The sequence below is a fragment of the Schistocerca nitens genome, chromosome 10 (genome assembly GCF_023898315.1).
Source record: "Schistocerca nitens isolate TAMUIC-IGC-003100 chromosome 10, iqSchNite1.1, whole genome shotgun sequence".
NCBI lineage: Eukaryota > Metazoa > Arthropoda > Insecta > Orthoptera > Acrididae > Schistocerca > Schistocerca nitens.
The window spans coordinates 127830790-127847764 of record NC_064623.1 but is presented as its reverse complement, the minus strand read 5'-3'; the positions used below and the strand labels follow the sequence as shown (position 1 = coordinate 127847764).

General features: G+C 39.5%; 1 protein-coding gene across 5 annotated transcripts in view; it reads left to right on the top strand.

The window, feature by feature from the left end:
• The window catches only part of LOC126210049 (uncharacterized), a 128176-nt gene extending 114760 nt beyond the window's left edge, over positions 1-13416 (top strand). For all 5 annotated transcript variants that reach the window (XM_049939159.1, XM_049939158.1, XM_049939162.1 and 2 more), the window contains 3 exons: positions 6360-6451; positions 10542-10665; positions 12292-13416. In XM_049939159.1, coding sequence (XP_049795116.1) covers positions 6360-6451; positions 10542-10665; positions 12292-12403 — 328 coding nt within the window. In that variant the 3' untranslated portion in view covers positions 12404-13416. The remainder of the gene's footprint in view (positions 1-6359; positions 6452-10541; positions 10666-12291) is intronic.
• Positions 13417-16975: the final 3559 nt, after the last annotated feature.

Here is a 16975-nt window from a genome sequence, read left to right as displayed (position 1 = left end):
ACTAAGCAGTGCTCATAACATTTGTGAGCACTGCTGTTGCCACCTCAGTGCTAGGCATGGGCCACGCCCCAGATGCCAACCTATCGGCACCTGCGGTTGAGCTATACGGCTTACAGCGCAAGAGCCTGGTCCTCAGTCATGTTCTGACTACACTCTTGTTGTTTATTATACACAGGATTGTTTTGTTCTTGATATTGCTATGTCTAAGGCTTCTGATTTGGTTTTCATACCAGATTTGTCATTCTGTTGTTGTTCATCTATTGCTGTTGTTGTCTTACCATTGACACCCTCGGCCCATCAGCCAGTATCTCCTGGCTGTGCCACAATTCCGGCTACTACACTTTCTAGGGCAGCCTTCCCACCATTTGCCTTAGCTGATATAGTGAAAAAATGGAAAGCCAAAGCTGGATGGGAATTTAAATCAGTCTCACTCCTCCAGAATGTGAATTGAACCCTCTTTACTACTGTGTCACCTTGTACACAGTGATGAATATTAGAAAAAGAACTGCACTGACATACAAGATTTTAGAAGTGAAAACCAGCTTGATATACAAACAATGAAAAAACATTCCCAAGATGTTAGCTTAGAACATTTTCAACTAAGAGTGTGAATTGTATATCTTTAGAAAACAGGAAGGACATCTAGCCATAAATAATGCTAAGTCGAAACTGAGTGGGTGGTCGTTATCTGTAGATGCCAAACATGTAGGCATAATGTGAAAGAATGTAATATACATCTAACTTTTGAAAGTTTTTCACAGTGAAAGACAGATACAGTCCAGACAGCATGCAGTATTACTGCACTAATGTTCAAGTGGATCTACTTTGTGGGACTTTCTCTCTCTCTAACTATATTCAGTCATTCATTCATGATGCTTAGGTGCTTACAGACATTAATACCAAAATGGTAGAGTGCAGCATCATCTCAAGGCTGCACCTGTCTTTTTATTTATTTATTTATTTATTTACACGCCAAGTTCTGTAGGAACAACCTGAGGAGCAAATGTCCAAGGTCATGGAACAACATAAAAGTAATAACAGATAAAAATAAAATGTTTATGAACCCAAAAAAAGTCAAACCATAAGTTTAGTTAAACGTAATCAACAATACAACAAGAATCAGCTAACTTTTTTCAAGGAACTCCTTGACAGAATAGAAAGAGTGACTCATGAGGAAACTCTTCAGTTTCAGTTTGAAAGCACATGGATTACTGCTAAGAGTTTTGAATTCTAGTGATAGCTTATTGAAAATGGATGCACAAGAGTTCAGGAAGTCTGATCCAAATGCTTCCCCTTGCCTGTATCACAGAGGAGTATTTCAGACATCAATCTCAGAAAGGCATTTGCCAAGAGGGTTATATGATTCTCTGTAGAAACTTAAATGTTTATTTAATTCACCAGCAATGCTCAAAAATGATTGATAAATATATCTGATTTATCAGTAACAGAAATATGTTTACTAAGAACTTACTTTATATTGTTGACCTTGTGCTGCTGACCAGCCACTTCCTTAACAACTGACCATATGTGAACAAGAGATACAATCTCGGACACTGTGGCAGCACGTTCCAAACAAACACAAAGTAATATGCACCACTGAAATTGGATGGTAGCAAATAAGGTTCTGTTATGCTGAACCCACCATAGGTTGTGGCTGAACAGCTTAGTTGGTAAGAACACTTCCCACAAACAGCAAAGTTGTGGGTTTGAGTCTCACCCCACAACACATTTTGAGTGTGTGAGGAAGTTTAAGAACAGTACACACATCCTTGCACACTGAGAGATTCATTTGAGGCTCTGTTATTTGATTTATAGAATTCCAGTAAACAAGCTTCTAGAGAATTATCAAATGTGGTCACTTGGACCTTTGGAGGAGACTAGTGACCTTACATTCTTTCTTTTGCCTAACATTTAAGCTCTCTTTTACAGGGTCCACGTTTTTGAGATTTGGCAAATTTCGTTATATTATTTAACTTTGTGGCAGGATGGCCTTTCTGACGCCAAAATCATCATGGTAACGTGAGGGAGGGAAGTTTGTGTGTCTAGTCTGTCTGTGAATCATATAAACTTTGTTCTGTGTATCGTTGTATTTTAAATGTTTGCATACCATATGCTCTGAGGTGGAATTTGGGGACCAGCCTGGCATTTGCCTAAAAGAGTGTGGAAAATTGCTTAAAAGTTGCACTCCTACTGGCTGGTATATCAGTCCACAGTTGTGGATCTGCCTCAAAAGTTTCATGCAGGTGCAGCTCACCTCCCTGTCACACAAGGCAGCGTGCTGTATGATACACAGTACAAGTAGGCTTGGCCTGAATGTCTACATAAACTAAATATTCCACAGCCTTTGTTACATTTTGATTTACTTAAACAGATTTGCGATTTTGGATTACAGCCATCATTAGATCTTAAAAAGAGCAGCGACACACTGTTGTAAACGAAGGCATGCATATTGTCCACTGTTGCTCTTTTTTATGGCTGTAAACATGATTTTGATAATATCTTTAAATAAATCAAAATTAGATCAAGAAAGTGAATTCTTCAATTTATTTGACCAAGAACTGTTGGTAGAGATCTGAAGCAAACATGATGTATGGTTTTTCTGACATTAAACATGAATTTGCAACAATTAAAAACAAGCATCACAGTTGAAAGATACCTTATATGTGAACAGTATAAACTGTAAGAAGTATGGAACTGCAAATTGCACTGGATAATCCTTTGACAGAATTCTGGGTTCAAAATCATTTGGTCTCATTGCTTCCACAAACTGGAGGATAATTGCTGTCCTCCTACTGTATCAGACATGATCCAGGATTTGGTTCTGTAAGGGAGGTGGGGTCCCATTTTCAGTGTGGCACAGTTGCCTAAGATCTTAAAAATAATGGCATTAAAATATATAAAGTGATGAGCCTGGATAACCGCATGCATTAGTATGCTGCATGCACTAGTATGCCACTTCTTCTGGAAATCTGGGAGGTGCGCTGGCCCCGGATCAAATCCACCTGTCACATTAATGATAAGAACCAATGTGCTAGCCAGCCTGGATATGGTTTTAGGCAGTTTTCCTCATCCAGTTAGGTGAATACCCCTCAGTGAATACCACCTCCATTACACGATTTGCAAACATTTTGAAAACAAACTTCCACATGGGATAACATTAGAATCAGATAAATGTGGTACACACATTCCATCCCAGGGAAGTAGGGGTGGCTACAGGAAGTGCATCTGGCCACCCTCCACCACTAATATGCCAAATCCAGAATAACGTGCCTACCCCATGTTGATTTATCATATGTGCAGGAAAAAGAAAAAGAAGAAGATTAAAATATCTAAAATACTTACCTACACTCCTGGAAATTGAAATAAGAACACCGTTAATTCATTGTCCCTGGAAGGGGAAACTTTATTGACACATTCCTGGGGTCAGATACATCACATGATCACACTGACAGAACCACAGGTACATAGACACAGGCAACAGAGCATGCACAATGTCGGCACTAGTACAATGTATATCCACCTTTCGCAGCAATGCAGGCTGCTATTCTCCCATGGAGACGATCGTAGAGATGCTGGATGTAGTCCTGTGGAACGGCTTGCCATGCCATTTCCACCTGGCGCCTCAGTTGGACCAGCGTTCGTGCTGGACGTGCAGACCGCGTGAGACGACGCTTCATCCAGTCCCAAACATGCTCAATGGGGGACAGATCTGGAGATCTTGCTGGCCAGGGTAGTTGACTTACACCTTCTAGAGCACATTGGGTGGCACGGGATACATGCGGACGTGCATTGTCCTGTTGGAACAGCAAGTTCCCTTGCCGGTCTAGGAATGGTAGAACGATGGGTTCGATGACGGTTTGGATGTACCGTGCACTAGTCAGTGTCCCCTCGACGATAACCAATGGTGTACGGCCAGTGTAGGAGATCGCTCCCCACACCATGATGCCGGGTGTAGGCCCTGTGTGCCTCAGTCGTATGCAGTCCTGATTGTGGTGCTCACCTGCACGGCGCCAAACATGCATACGACCATCATTGGCACCAAGGCAGAAGCGACTCTCATCGCTGAAGAAGACACGTCTCCATTCGTCCCTCCATTCACGCCTGTCGCGACACCACTGGAGGCGGGCTGCACGATGTTGGGGCGTGAGCGGAAGACGGCCTAACGGTGTGCGGGACCGTAGCCCAGCTTCATGGAGACGGTTGCGAATGGTCCTCGCCGATACCCCAGGAGCAACAGTGTCCCTAATTTGCTGGGAAGTGGCGGTGCGGTCCCCTACGGCACTGCGTAGGATCGTACGGTCTTGGCGTGCATCCGTGCGTCGCTGCGGTCCGGTCCCAGGTCGACGGGCACGTGCACCTTCCGCCGACCACTGGCGACAACATCGATGTACTGTGGAGACCTCACGCCCCACGTGTTGAGCAATTCGGCGGTACGTCCACCCGGCCTCCCGCATGCCCACTATACGCCCTCGCTCAAAGTCCGTCAACTGCACATACGGTTCACGTCCACGCTGTCGCGGCATGCTACCAGTGTTGAAGACTGCGATGGAGCTCCGTATGCCACGGCAAACTGGCTGACACTGACGGCGGCGGTGCACAAATGCTGCGCAGCTAGCGCCATTCGACGGCCAACACCGCGGTTCCTGGTGTGTCCGCTGTGCCGTGCGTGTGATCATTGCTTGTACAGCCCTCTCGCAGTGTCCGGAGCAAGTATGGTGGGTCTGACACACCGGTGTCAATGTGTTCTTTTTTCCATTTCCAGGAGTGTATAATAATAAAATGTTTGTTTACAATAAAATATATAAATTTTTTAATATAACAATAAAATTTTGTTTACATCAGTGCTTGGTACATCATTTTAGAATAACATCTAAAAAACTGGAGCTCAGAGAAATATAGCATTTAAAAAACAGTCATCCAAAAATTTGACAAGTACTTGTATCTTGCAGTTAGTTTAAGAACTATAGTAACAACAATCTCTCACAACACTGGCAACACCAAAATTTCTACACTATAAAGATGAAATGTGCATTCACTGTTATCAGTTTTTAACTTAGCACTATGATTACAAAAACAAGTCCAAGCACTATGCCTGTGTGAGTGCGTAAAAGAGGGACATACTTTTTTGTCTGCTTACATTTTGGAAGACAGTTTTTCTGGTTGTGTTTAATTTTTTCTTCATGGAGGGTCCTCCCTTTCTGTCTTTCCACACTCAACTGCATCTTTGCTGGTTCTACCTCTAGACTCACAAACCGTGTCAGATTTATTGTCGACCACAGGTATACAGTTGGCCTATGAATTTGTGCATCTACCTGCTTGAAATGGTACATTCACATGGACAGGCCTTTGTGCAAGTTAACTGATAAGTGTTAAATGATGCTTGTAATTTCTAGAATTGCTTGCCATTTCAGAAGTACTTTACTTGAAAGTTGCTGGTGGAATATGATGAAAATTGATAGTACATGAAAATATAAGCAAACACTTCTACTAAGATTTTTTGGCTGGGGTTGGGGCAGGGGAGGGCGGGGAGGGGGGGGGGGGGGTTAGAGAAGGGCAGTGCCCCTCTCTCCTTTGGGTCTGCACTTGAACAGTTTTCTGAAGTTTGCAAGTTCACAGATACTTGCTATTGGTGAAACTTCTCTCAAATGATCCAACACCTCCTCCTAACATTCTACTTTTGAAACAGTTCTTTGTTGAAAACCTTGTTTGGCTCTCTGTGGCTTTTACAGCCAAACTTTCCTTGAGTTTCTGTCCTTAATAATGAACATTTCTCTGTACATTCATTCTGATTTCCTGGCTCTTTTTTCCCCACACATCCAAACTGTTGACAATTGGCCAGTTTTCGGTGGTAGTGATAACAATCTGTTATTCAGTATCCTATTGAAGCCTTTAGTTCTCCTTTTCACCTTACAACAAAAAGTTTGCCCTTTCTGCCTCTGTCACCTCTTACTTTTCTCCTAGTAGTAGGAGTGGAAGTTTTATTCTTCCATGGACCACTCTTACAACGTACTAGCCGTATTATGTTGTTACAGTTTAAGGACAAAAACACATAGTTCATATATAAGGGATTTACATACTAACAGGTCCACTTTAATGAGGACCAGTTGTTCTTGCTATGTGCTGAAAATCACAAAATGAAAAAAATAAATGGAGCCATTTGATATGTTTTTTTTTTTTAATAATTCATTTATGTTTAGTGCATTTGATGTTTTAATCTGGAAATAAATATGTGTAGATTAAACATCTTTGAAGTTTGTATTTAAAATTAAGATGTAAGTTAATCTTTTTTTACATAAATGGTTTAAACAAAACAAGTTCTTAAGAAAAATTACTTTAATAAAACTGATCACTGTTTGCAGAATGCATGTATGGAGCAAAGAACGCAAGGAATGCTTGATGACTTTGAACATCACTGAAATGCTTGCTTCCTTGGAACTCAGCGAGTACTCAGGTACGACATATATGTTTGAGAGAGAGAGAGAGAGAGACATACGGACAGAGAGGATGGGAGGGAATTTATGTATGGTTTGTCCTATACTATTTGCAGAATGGTAAAAGGTTAAATAAATTGATAAATAAAATCAGTGGCCCGAGTGAATGGACATAATTGAATTCTTTAAAATTATAATCTTTTCTGTCCTATCCTTATTTTAAGCAATGTGTATTTTCATTGGACCATTGGATTATGGTTTCATGTTTAGCAGAAACTCTGTGCATGGTAAGTGGGTGGTGTTGACAGCCAGTCCAGCAGTGGCTTGTGGTGAAGGGGGTGTCAGTTGAAGAGCAGACACTGGCCCCGATGTCTGGCTAGTGGTACGAGGCAATGACAGTTACTAAGCCATCAGTGAACAGTAGGGTCTCAGTATGACCCTTCAGTCTGTTGATGCTAGAAGCAGGACCATATTGCAATTAGTCTTGTTGAACAGGATGTTGATTGCTGCACTGGCAACTGGTGACTGAGTTTTTAGGACAAAGTGTATTCTGCCCTAGAGCACACTGCAGTGCACGCCTGGCTAACTGGCGTTTTCCTACAGGGAGCGTTCATCTCAGAAAGGAATGAAATATTTACAGAAATGTGTTAGGGTAGGTAATAGATACTAAATGTATTATCTACATCACCTGATAGATAACATAAGTTATTCTCCAAGGCTGTTCATGTCTGATATAGATTTTAACTATTAACAACCTGTCAGAAAATACTGGAAGACCTCAATATGATATACAATTTGTGTAAAGATTGACAGCTGATCTTTTGCCATAATTGTGTGTAACATAATTCATGCAATTAAGCAAAATGATGTGATGTTGTTCAATTATGTCATCACAAATCAATCACTGAAATAATCTAAAACCATCAAATATTTAGGAGTACCCATCTGGAGAGATTTAAGGTGGAATGACTGCATATATTTACTTTGAAATAATCCTCGTGAAGTGGAATTTATTCATTAATCAGGTCATTTACAAATCCTTCACCTGATCACTTCTTGAATGTTGCTCATTAACCTGGGAGTCTAAGCTAGCTGGATTAGTAGGAGAGGTAGAGAAGACCTGCACGATTAATCAATTGTTTCGTTAAGTCAGTGAGTGAGCATGACAATAATGTTCAACCATCTTTATTGGATATGCTACAAGAAAGGTTTTGAGCAACACTTAAATTTTTACGTTTAAATTCCTATAGGCATGCTTTCCAAGTTAGACAAGAAATACATTGCTTCCTTTAGCATACACATTGCAAAATGACTGTGACAGTATATCAGAAGACTTTGGTCTTGTAAAGAAGTATATGACAGTTGTTCTTCACTTGCCACATCCTCAATGACCATAGATACGATCCATCACACAATACACTGGACTTACGGAGTACTTATATATTTACAGCTATATTATTAGAAACAGAGTACTTGAATGACTTTGATGAGCTTTGGTGAAGGAACTGTGAGAAGAGATTTGAGTCATATTGTAACTTCAGATCAAAATTCTGTCATCAGATGCTTTACTGTTGGATTAACATACAGAGCATCTTGTTACAGTATCTGTATCTATTTAGGAGAGAACTTTTTAATTTTGTACTGCTGGAGAGTAGGCCACAGACTAGATTGCCTCTGTACAAATGCAGGTGTGTTCAGATACGGTATGGCTTCAGGTCACAACTCGTATTTAGAGCACTCTGATGACGCAATAGTATGTTACAGAAATCCTGCATCCTCATGTGTTACCTCTCATGCAACTGTATCGTGGTGCCATTTTTCAATTGGATAATGTTCATCCAGATGACACGTGTCTGTGTGAGTCTGTTTAATGTCGAGCTACTCGTGTGGCCAGAAAGACCCCACATCTGTCCCCTGCGGAACACGCCTGTGACCAGCTCGGACGGCAACTCCGTTCCAGTGGTAGTATCCAGGATACCGAGGACTAGTTACAGTGGTTACGGGCGAGCTTGGCTCAGAAGAGTATTCAGATATAAAATACAGACAGGATGATAGCTAATGCTGCCAGCTGAAATAGGATTTTCCACCTCGAATACCCATTTGCGAGCTGCCGGGCGTCTGTGGACAGTGGTGGGCAAGCACATGATGTGGGCAGTCGGCAGCAGGTCTGTATCGTACCAGACTGTAACGCCCTGGCCTTGTGCCCATGGGCATGGCTGGTTGAGTGATGCACCTATGAGCACAGTGTGTGCAATACGGCTACCTGGCAGGTAGCCTACACTAGCCCCACCTGTGCGCAAGCGGGCTGACGGGTGCCCCCAGCACCGATGCCACACTGGACAGTGTTGGAACAGCCTGAGCTAGAGTTTGTCATCAAAACTTGAATCTGTGATGACTCTCATAGCATACCAGGCAATATGGCAACTCATGATTCAGCATCACAGCAGCCCAACTGATTTTAAAATGATTTAGCTAAACTGTCATCAGTGATTTACTTATTATGTTAATTAAAACCTTGTGTCAACAAAGAAACAGCATCTGTCTACAAACTGTGCTCTCTTCTGCTCTCCACTAACATTCAGAAATATCCTACGGTGTGGGACAATTCTTCTCATGCGAAAACAATGTTTGTGTTGGGTAGGAAATGGGCAGGGGGAACAGGGGGTTACAAGCAGAGGCTCATGCTACTGTTCAAAGAACTAAAAATACTAACTGTAGCCTCCCTCTATATTAAAGCCTGTCTCCTCTTGATGAAAAAGCAGCCAGAGACTCTAACTTGTAGAAGTGCTGTCCACAATTATTAAATGAGGAACAGAAATTATTTATGTTTGAAATACATTAGATATGTAAGTGCCAAAATAATTTTGAATAAACTGGGACAACACTGCATAATAAATTCCCCCTGACAGTGAGAGACCTGGCATACAATTGCTTTGAAGGTTATCTACAGAACCTATTAATTGACAGATATGTTTGAGGTAGAAGAATTGTGTAATAACATGTCATGCAAACTGTACACCTTCATAAGTGCTGTTATCAAAACCTATAACATGTACACATTTAGGAATGGAACCATCACCAGTATGTGAAAGGTGTTAATCCAATATTAAAATTGAACTTCCGCCAATTTAGCAGATTGTGGGAATGTTGATATCTCAGAGAACACTGTTCTACAACTGTGTAAGGAGTAATGCAACTTCTCAGAAAGCAAAATAACTGCTGGTCTACATTTCTGTATCCTCCATACTTACTGTTGTGTTATTATCAATCATGTTCTTTTTCCACACATCTACTGATTGTGCTATTGTGAAAAATCACTGTTGACTGCATGTTAGAAGATACTCAATAAAAATAATGGAAATTCCTGAATGTAAAAATAAGGGAAAGGCAACCACATACCTATAGAGCATTAGTGTGTGGCGCACAGGAACACATAATAGAAAACACTTAACACTAACTTTCAAGCTCTTGCTCTTTTTCTAATCAGATTGTGCGCACGTGCTTGCCGCCCCCCCCCCCCCACACACACACACAAATGAAGCAATTATCTTCTGCTTTTATCTGATTGGTCCCTGTGGGAGTATATACTGTGGACTGATTGATTCCAGTCTGGAAACTGATTCTTGGAATTTTCTACACAGGTTTTCATGAGATTTTTTTAAAAATTTACATTTCTTCGATTGTTTGGCAGTTAATGTTTTGTGGTGTTTCTGTTATATTCTTTCTTGAGTGAAATGTCCTTGTGACTATTTACGCTAACATTCTTTGTTGCCTTCTGTTGGTCAAACCTGGTATGGATCTGATGCACATAAGTAACTTTCCAGTGAAGGTTGTTGAAGTAATTTATGAGCATTCTCTTTTAAATATGAAAAACAGATCCCTAGTATAGGCTACTACCAATTAATCTAAGCCTGTTTCACCACAATCTTCCACTACACATCCCCAAGCACAATTACTTCCATGTATTTCTATGACAGTACTAATCCCAGTTGTGATTGATTAACTGCAGTAGTTTACAGTTAACTTAATGTCTGAAAAACATTTAAAATTGCTACTCAAGTTAAGTGATTGGAATCAGTTGGATTGAAAATTTTGTGTTCATTTTTACAGAGAAACTTTCAAAGGAGGACCAGAAGGTGTTTGTTGGTGTTGTAATAGCGGGCATCACTGTAGTTATACTGGGTGCTATACTCACTTTCATCTGCATTTTTTATGGCTGCTGTCTTTATGAATGGTGAGTAAGCTGTATCATGGATCAATATATGCTATAAATTTTTTGTACACTCATGTGAATAACTGGGCAGGTGGCTTTTAGTAGACACTCATCCTAGTTGGTCCATTTTACAGAAATAAATTGCTCTTGGTGAGGCTCACTATAGACAGGGAGTCAGTTAGATGTATCCAATAGAATTTAGGTACTAAGAAGTTAAGAGAGTCAAACACATTGGAGAAATCTGACTTACATTGCTGGAGAAAACATTTGTATGCACCCATACCAAAATTACCATTGTCCACAGTATCATGGCTAGGGTCATGAGTGCCCCTAGAATTATTTTGCCTCTTCCCCAAGACTTTATTTCTATTAAGAGAAACAACACAATAACTCTGAAAGTAACCCCCCCCCCCCCAAATCCCCCTGCGACAGAGGGTCACACCCCTGGCAATCACACACCTGGCCAGCCCTAGCTACAAAACTGGATGTACTCTTCAATTAATACTCCACTTTTCTTGTGGAACAGGAGGATTCCTTCATACTATTTTGAAAATGTATCTAGTTTACTTGGAATTAGTAGTTAGTAGAAAATGAGAACAAAATTACAGAACTATACTGTGCCTTCTTTTAAACCCATTAAAATATGAGTGGCAGGTTTGATATTATTCCAACATAGAAATAAACAGCCAACCACTTGTGCATAAAAATTGACCTACATTTCGACACCTACTAGGGGTGTCTTCATCAGAATAAATGTTGCTAAATCGTAAAATTACATTGCTAAAAAGCAGTAGTCAGAATTTGCAGCAGCTCTGCTCCTGTCAAAAGTAAAATAGCCTTTGCCACGTGTGCCCAGCTGGGAACAACGTCAGACTTTTGACATTATCAGACTTTTGACATGATCACAGTTGCTCCAGATCCTGACTATTGCTTTTTAGCAATGTAATTTTACAATTTAGCGTCATTTATCAACTGCTTTGTGTTATTCATAATTGCGTATAAGAAATGTCGCCATTTTACTAATGACAGCACCATCAGCACTTCAGAAAAAAATATGATTAGAAGACCCACACCCCTCATCAAACTCCTTTTTAAATTTGTATCTTTGAAATGGTCATGTTTCAAGATATGCTGCTAAATCAGTTTACAAAAATCGTTGAAAACATTTGTATTTACTGAAAAATGTAACTTTCACAAAATAGTTCTAATGTGAAGGAATGTTTCTACTCATTTGCTACAAGACATTGTAAGCTATGAAGAAATTCCACTGAAGGAAACTATAGGTTGAAATTTCAAACTATGGCAGACATTTCTGTTCCCTATTTTATGCTGGCTAGAAATAACTGAACAGTTAAGAGATTCAGGACTGACATCATGGTTAGTTCTGTTGCTATTTTCTTTAAATTCAACCAGGAAAAAGAGAGCTACTGCAATAGGCCACAGTCAGTTTCTTGCACCATTGTCAAAACAGATTAAGGGTAATATTCCCAGCAACACTGATACGTATAACATGTTAGAAATACAGTGAAATAAAAGAAAGAAAATCAGAAATACAGTTGAAGTACTACAGGTGGGGCTTGGGGTTGCAGTAGCATGTTGTGCACACATTGTTAGCTGTTTATTTGAAATGAATAAATTTTGTTTCAGTGTTGACAAATGGCAGATACTGGAAACTGGCGAAATGCCGAAACAATCAAAGTGTGGTCCATCTTGTCCAGAATTTGTAAAATCCACAGCGCCAAAATCGGGCTTCACGTGACACATACAAGAAATAAAAGAAGAAACAACGATCCTCGCGCATTGGTATTGGAGGCTGCTCTGTGAAAATATTTTTCTGTAAAGATGTCAAGGAACGATGTTTTATATTGCCCTTTTCACGGTATAAACTGAAAAAGATAACAGGGTGGCATGTTGTGCGAGCCTCAGAACTGTCTGCGGACTCGGTGGTTTATTTCCGTAATTCTAAAAAAAGAAATAATAATCACAGTGCAGTGAACCTTCAGATTTTTTTTTTTTATTATTTGCCTTAGCCATCTGTATGAACTTGTGTCCAAGAGAAACTCTCCTCGAATCGCCGGTTTGCAACGAGTTCAGAGCAATTGAACGAATCTTGCGTCGATACTGAAATCGCGCCATGCAATCAAAAAAACAGTGAACGAGCGACCACCAAAGCTGTCATGGCTGACACGAGAGGTCAGGTGTCGTAGGGAGGAGGGGTCGGTGCGATTAATACGAGAAAACCATTTGAAACTCGCATGTTCAGTGCGTTTACAACGTTCGGTCCGTCGTACAATGCTGATGAGAATGCCTGCCCCCCGTGCGGGAACTGTGAGTGATCGCTTCTTCTCGTCTGATTGCGTTTAGCAGAAACGTTCGCTATACCGACGAATGTTTTGCAGCGACGATGAAGTTTACGATTTTCAGTGTCCTCTTACACATACTGGTGAGTGCTAGTCACCAAGATGATGGCCATCAACAGGACAGAAAGACAGGGTGAGTATCTCGTTCACAGTGCTTTTAGTTTTGCACGATCTTCTGTCACGTTCGATTGTGAGCTAGGCAAATGCTGTCATTGTAGACATGGTTAATGACATTATTCGGCGTTCATATTAATTTGTTGTCCGAGTTGCCTCTCAGCGTGCTGTACATTTATGTAGCGATTTTCTGTTTCTGTGTGTAATCAATTCTGTTGTAAAAATAGTAAAGGAAAAAGAATAAGCAAGACTGTAAATAAAACAATTTTGGAATAAATATACATTTAATTTACATGTTCATGGTAGTATTTACAGATATATTTTACATGACTTCGATAACTGCACGAAATAAATCCATTTTGTGTTTTAAGCTGACAAATAAACAGACATATCCTTATAATTCTGTTTCTATTAACCTGGCATAATCCCTTGATCACCAAAGAAAATTTTGAATGGTAAACCATTGGTACACTCTTCTGAAACCCCTGTAATGAACTGACATTTCACTGTAAATAATCTTTGTTCTGTTATCATAAAACTACAGCTCTTTGGATACAAATATATAATCGTTAGTAGAGAACTTTTGAAATACTGTCAGCATCAAATACTTAGAGCTAGCTACAAAGGATGTGATATATTCATAAATGAGGGCAGGATTGATGAGTATTATATTCTTCAGGTAAACACTTCACACTCAGTAAAAATAGCAAACTGTTTTTGAGAGTGTGCACTTGTAATAATAGTAATAAAAATATAACAGGAAACACAAGTTATAATACAATTACAGATTGCATTGTATAATACAAAGAACAGCTGGAAAATGTGATATTTTGTAACAGAATATGAAATTTCTTTTTATATTGAAATGTTGATGGTGCCTTTACCACACACCTCAAGGAGAACAGGCACAACTAGAGCTACTGTCAGTAACACTTATGAACAATGTACAACTTGCATTTGCAGCACTTCATAGACAGTCAGAAGAAATAAATACATATGTCATTAAAAGGTAGTGCACCTATACCTAGCACAGCTGCTGTCATGGTATTCAGTCATTGTCTGTCTGTCCAGATATGCAAGTAAATAAATACATGATGTGGCAATAGATCACAAAGCTTGGTAATAAAAAAAAATCCATATATTTAATAAATGTTCGGAATTGTAACTGTTTGTATTATGTCTATGATGCAAGTTGGTTAGAGGAAAAACAATGGGTGATAGAATCACTGATTTCATACAAATAAGGTTTGAAGCAACTGCAATCAAGGTATTTTATTTCCATATAAACATGAACATTGTCTTTACTCTGACAACACAGCTCCTTCATGATGTGACTATCCTTATACAGATTCTCATCGTCTGCCCTGAATATTATTGCCCATTAATAAATGGCTCAATCAATTTTATGGATTATCCTTTAGACACTAAAAAATGGAAAATAATGAAAGAAACATGTTGCAGCAAGATAATTAATTGGCTGGCCCCTCTTCCAAACAAATATGCTACATATGTTATGAGTGTACTTTAAAAAAAACTTGCAGCTATATGATACTCCGAGACCACTTTTTTTGTGTAGTCTTTTAAGAACAACAATCAACTTGTACTTGCAGGTAAGAGGAGTATAGTAATGAAAGTTTTATGGTGAGTGAAAAATTCTAGTCACTTAGTATGTATGAGTGAGAATAATATTTTAGAGCTGACTGTGGCAAGTTTCTCTAGCATGTACAGGTAGATGTAAAAATTCATCTGTATGTTTAGTCTTGTTTCCAGGAGGAGTGACAAGGTCATGTGACATATTTCTATGACACTGCTTCACAACTGATTGATTATATATACTTCAATTCTTAACAGACAGTGGAACAATCTGAATACTTGGTTCCTTGTTTTTCAGAGCACATATCGGTATTTGGATCACTGTTTTGTGTTTAGATTACTGTGGGTCCCTTTCCACATCAGTTTGTCAATATGTTTGTTTAAAACTATTAAAAGAGATAGTGTGGCTGTAGTTAGTAAATAACACCAGATGCTTACAGTAAAAAGTTAATATTATCAAAAGTGTTGGTTTTTAAGTAGAAATGTGGATGATTCTTGCACCTTCCTTCCCCATTAAACTGTCATTGTGGATGTATGAACTTAGCTTATAGATTTTCAGACAGATTCTGTTTGTACAAAGAGGACAGCAAACTGCTGATCTCACAAAATACAACACTTAATTTGCAACTAACTTGTGCAACTAGCTGGTCAGTTATGGGTGTTTGCTGTACAAAACTTTGTAGCAGCTTGTAGTACAAGTTACATTTCTGAAGACACTAGTAAGGTAAGGATAGTTTGAATATGAAATGATGGCAGGTGATGATGGAAACAAGCATTGAAGTACAAACTCTTCCAAGTCCAGAACATAGAGGGTAAATTTTGAGGTTATTTCCAAGAGAACCTGTGAACAACCTTTCCTCTTCAGGAACTGTGTTACTGTTCTGCTAAACTGTATTACAATTCCACCAAACCACTTGTTGCAACGGAAATATTTGTGATGAGTTGAGGTCAGTGTGTACTCTTAACACAGATAACTTTTTGTTAAGAAATGTGTATCTGTGTGAAGATGAAGCTGTGCTATAAATGCTCAGGTTACATGCATTTGTCGAGTGTGTTGCATTTCCAGGAAAGAAAAATTCCTTTATTCTAAAATCATTGCCAATGAGGCAAAATTTATTGGAGTGAAATGTGCACCATGGGAAGTTGACAGAAGAGATTGGAGGCATTTGGAATGCGGTACCATAGAAGTACATTAAAAATGGCATGGACAGGTAAAGAACAAAATGTGGAAGTGCAAAAAGGAATAATTTAGCAAAACGTTTTGTGGGGAAATCTGTTTCGGGATATGGTAATAACTAACACGTATTAGAAAGGACAGTGGAAGAGGAAGGGGGGCAAAAGGGGGGTGGAGATTGTTGGGGTAGACGAATATTATAACGCAGTATGTGAAATGTACTAAGGCCGTTATGTGTACAAATAGGCATGTAGGGGTGACAATATACAAGGCTAGATTAAGGCTGGAATGAAATCATTTAAATACTGATACAGAGAAAAGCGTGTAGATGACGTAATTTAAGAAAGAATGGGGAAGCAGTATCACAGAGAGAAATATGATTGTCACTCATCCCTGTCTCCAGGCGGGGGTTCCAAAGTTCTATTACTTCTGTGCCTGGCTCGTCATGGCGAACATTGAATTCGTCTCCTCATTGGCGTATAACAATAGCACTACGACATTAGTGTGTGCATTTGTAGATTGATAGTCGCTATGTTAATTATTTCGTTTATCTCATAATGCAGATGTTAATGTCACGTTTCGAGGATTTTTGTATGCGTATTTTAAGATGAAATATGTGTTTGTTAACTCGTCAACTTATCTTTACTATTTAGAAAAGTGATTACATTATCTGTCAACAGCTAGACTGGATCGTGGCAGCAGTATGGTTCATTCGACTCGTTCCACATCATTACGAAATATCGTATTCATGATCCATGGAACTAGTATTAATCTAATCTAATCTAATCTGTAGCAGCATTCGCAACGTCTATCTCTGTGTTCCCGCCTTTCAGCACTCAGAAGTGTGCCATTAACTTCGGCCCGTGTTACATCTTCGACAAAACTCTTATGAAAGCTAAGTCGACGGTTCATTTGTAAAATCTATTGTAAAAGTAACTCAGACACATTCAGAGACATTATAAAACATCTTTTATGAAAGACCTTTGACTAAGTTCTTTTGCAGTGATTGGGTGGTAATCTCTCGCCCGACCTGACCTCTGCCTTGGTTGGGATCGCCTGTCGTGCTCTTTTTATCTTCTTTTTTTTCTCC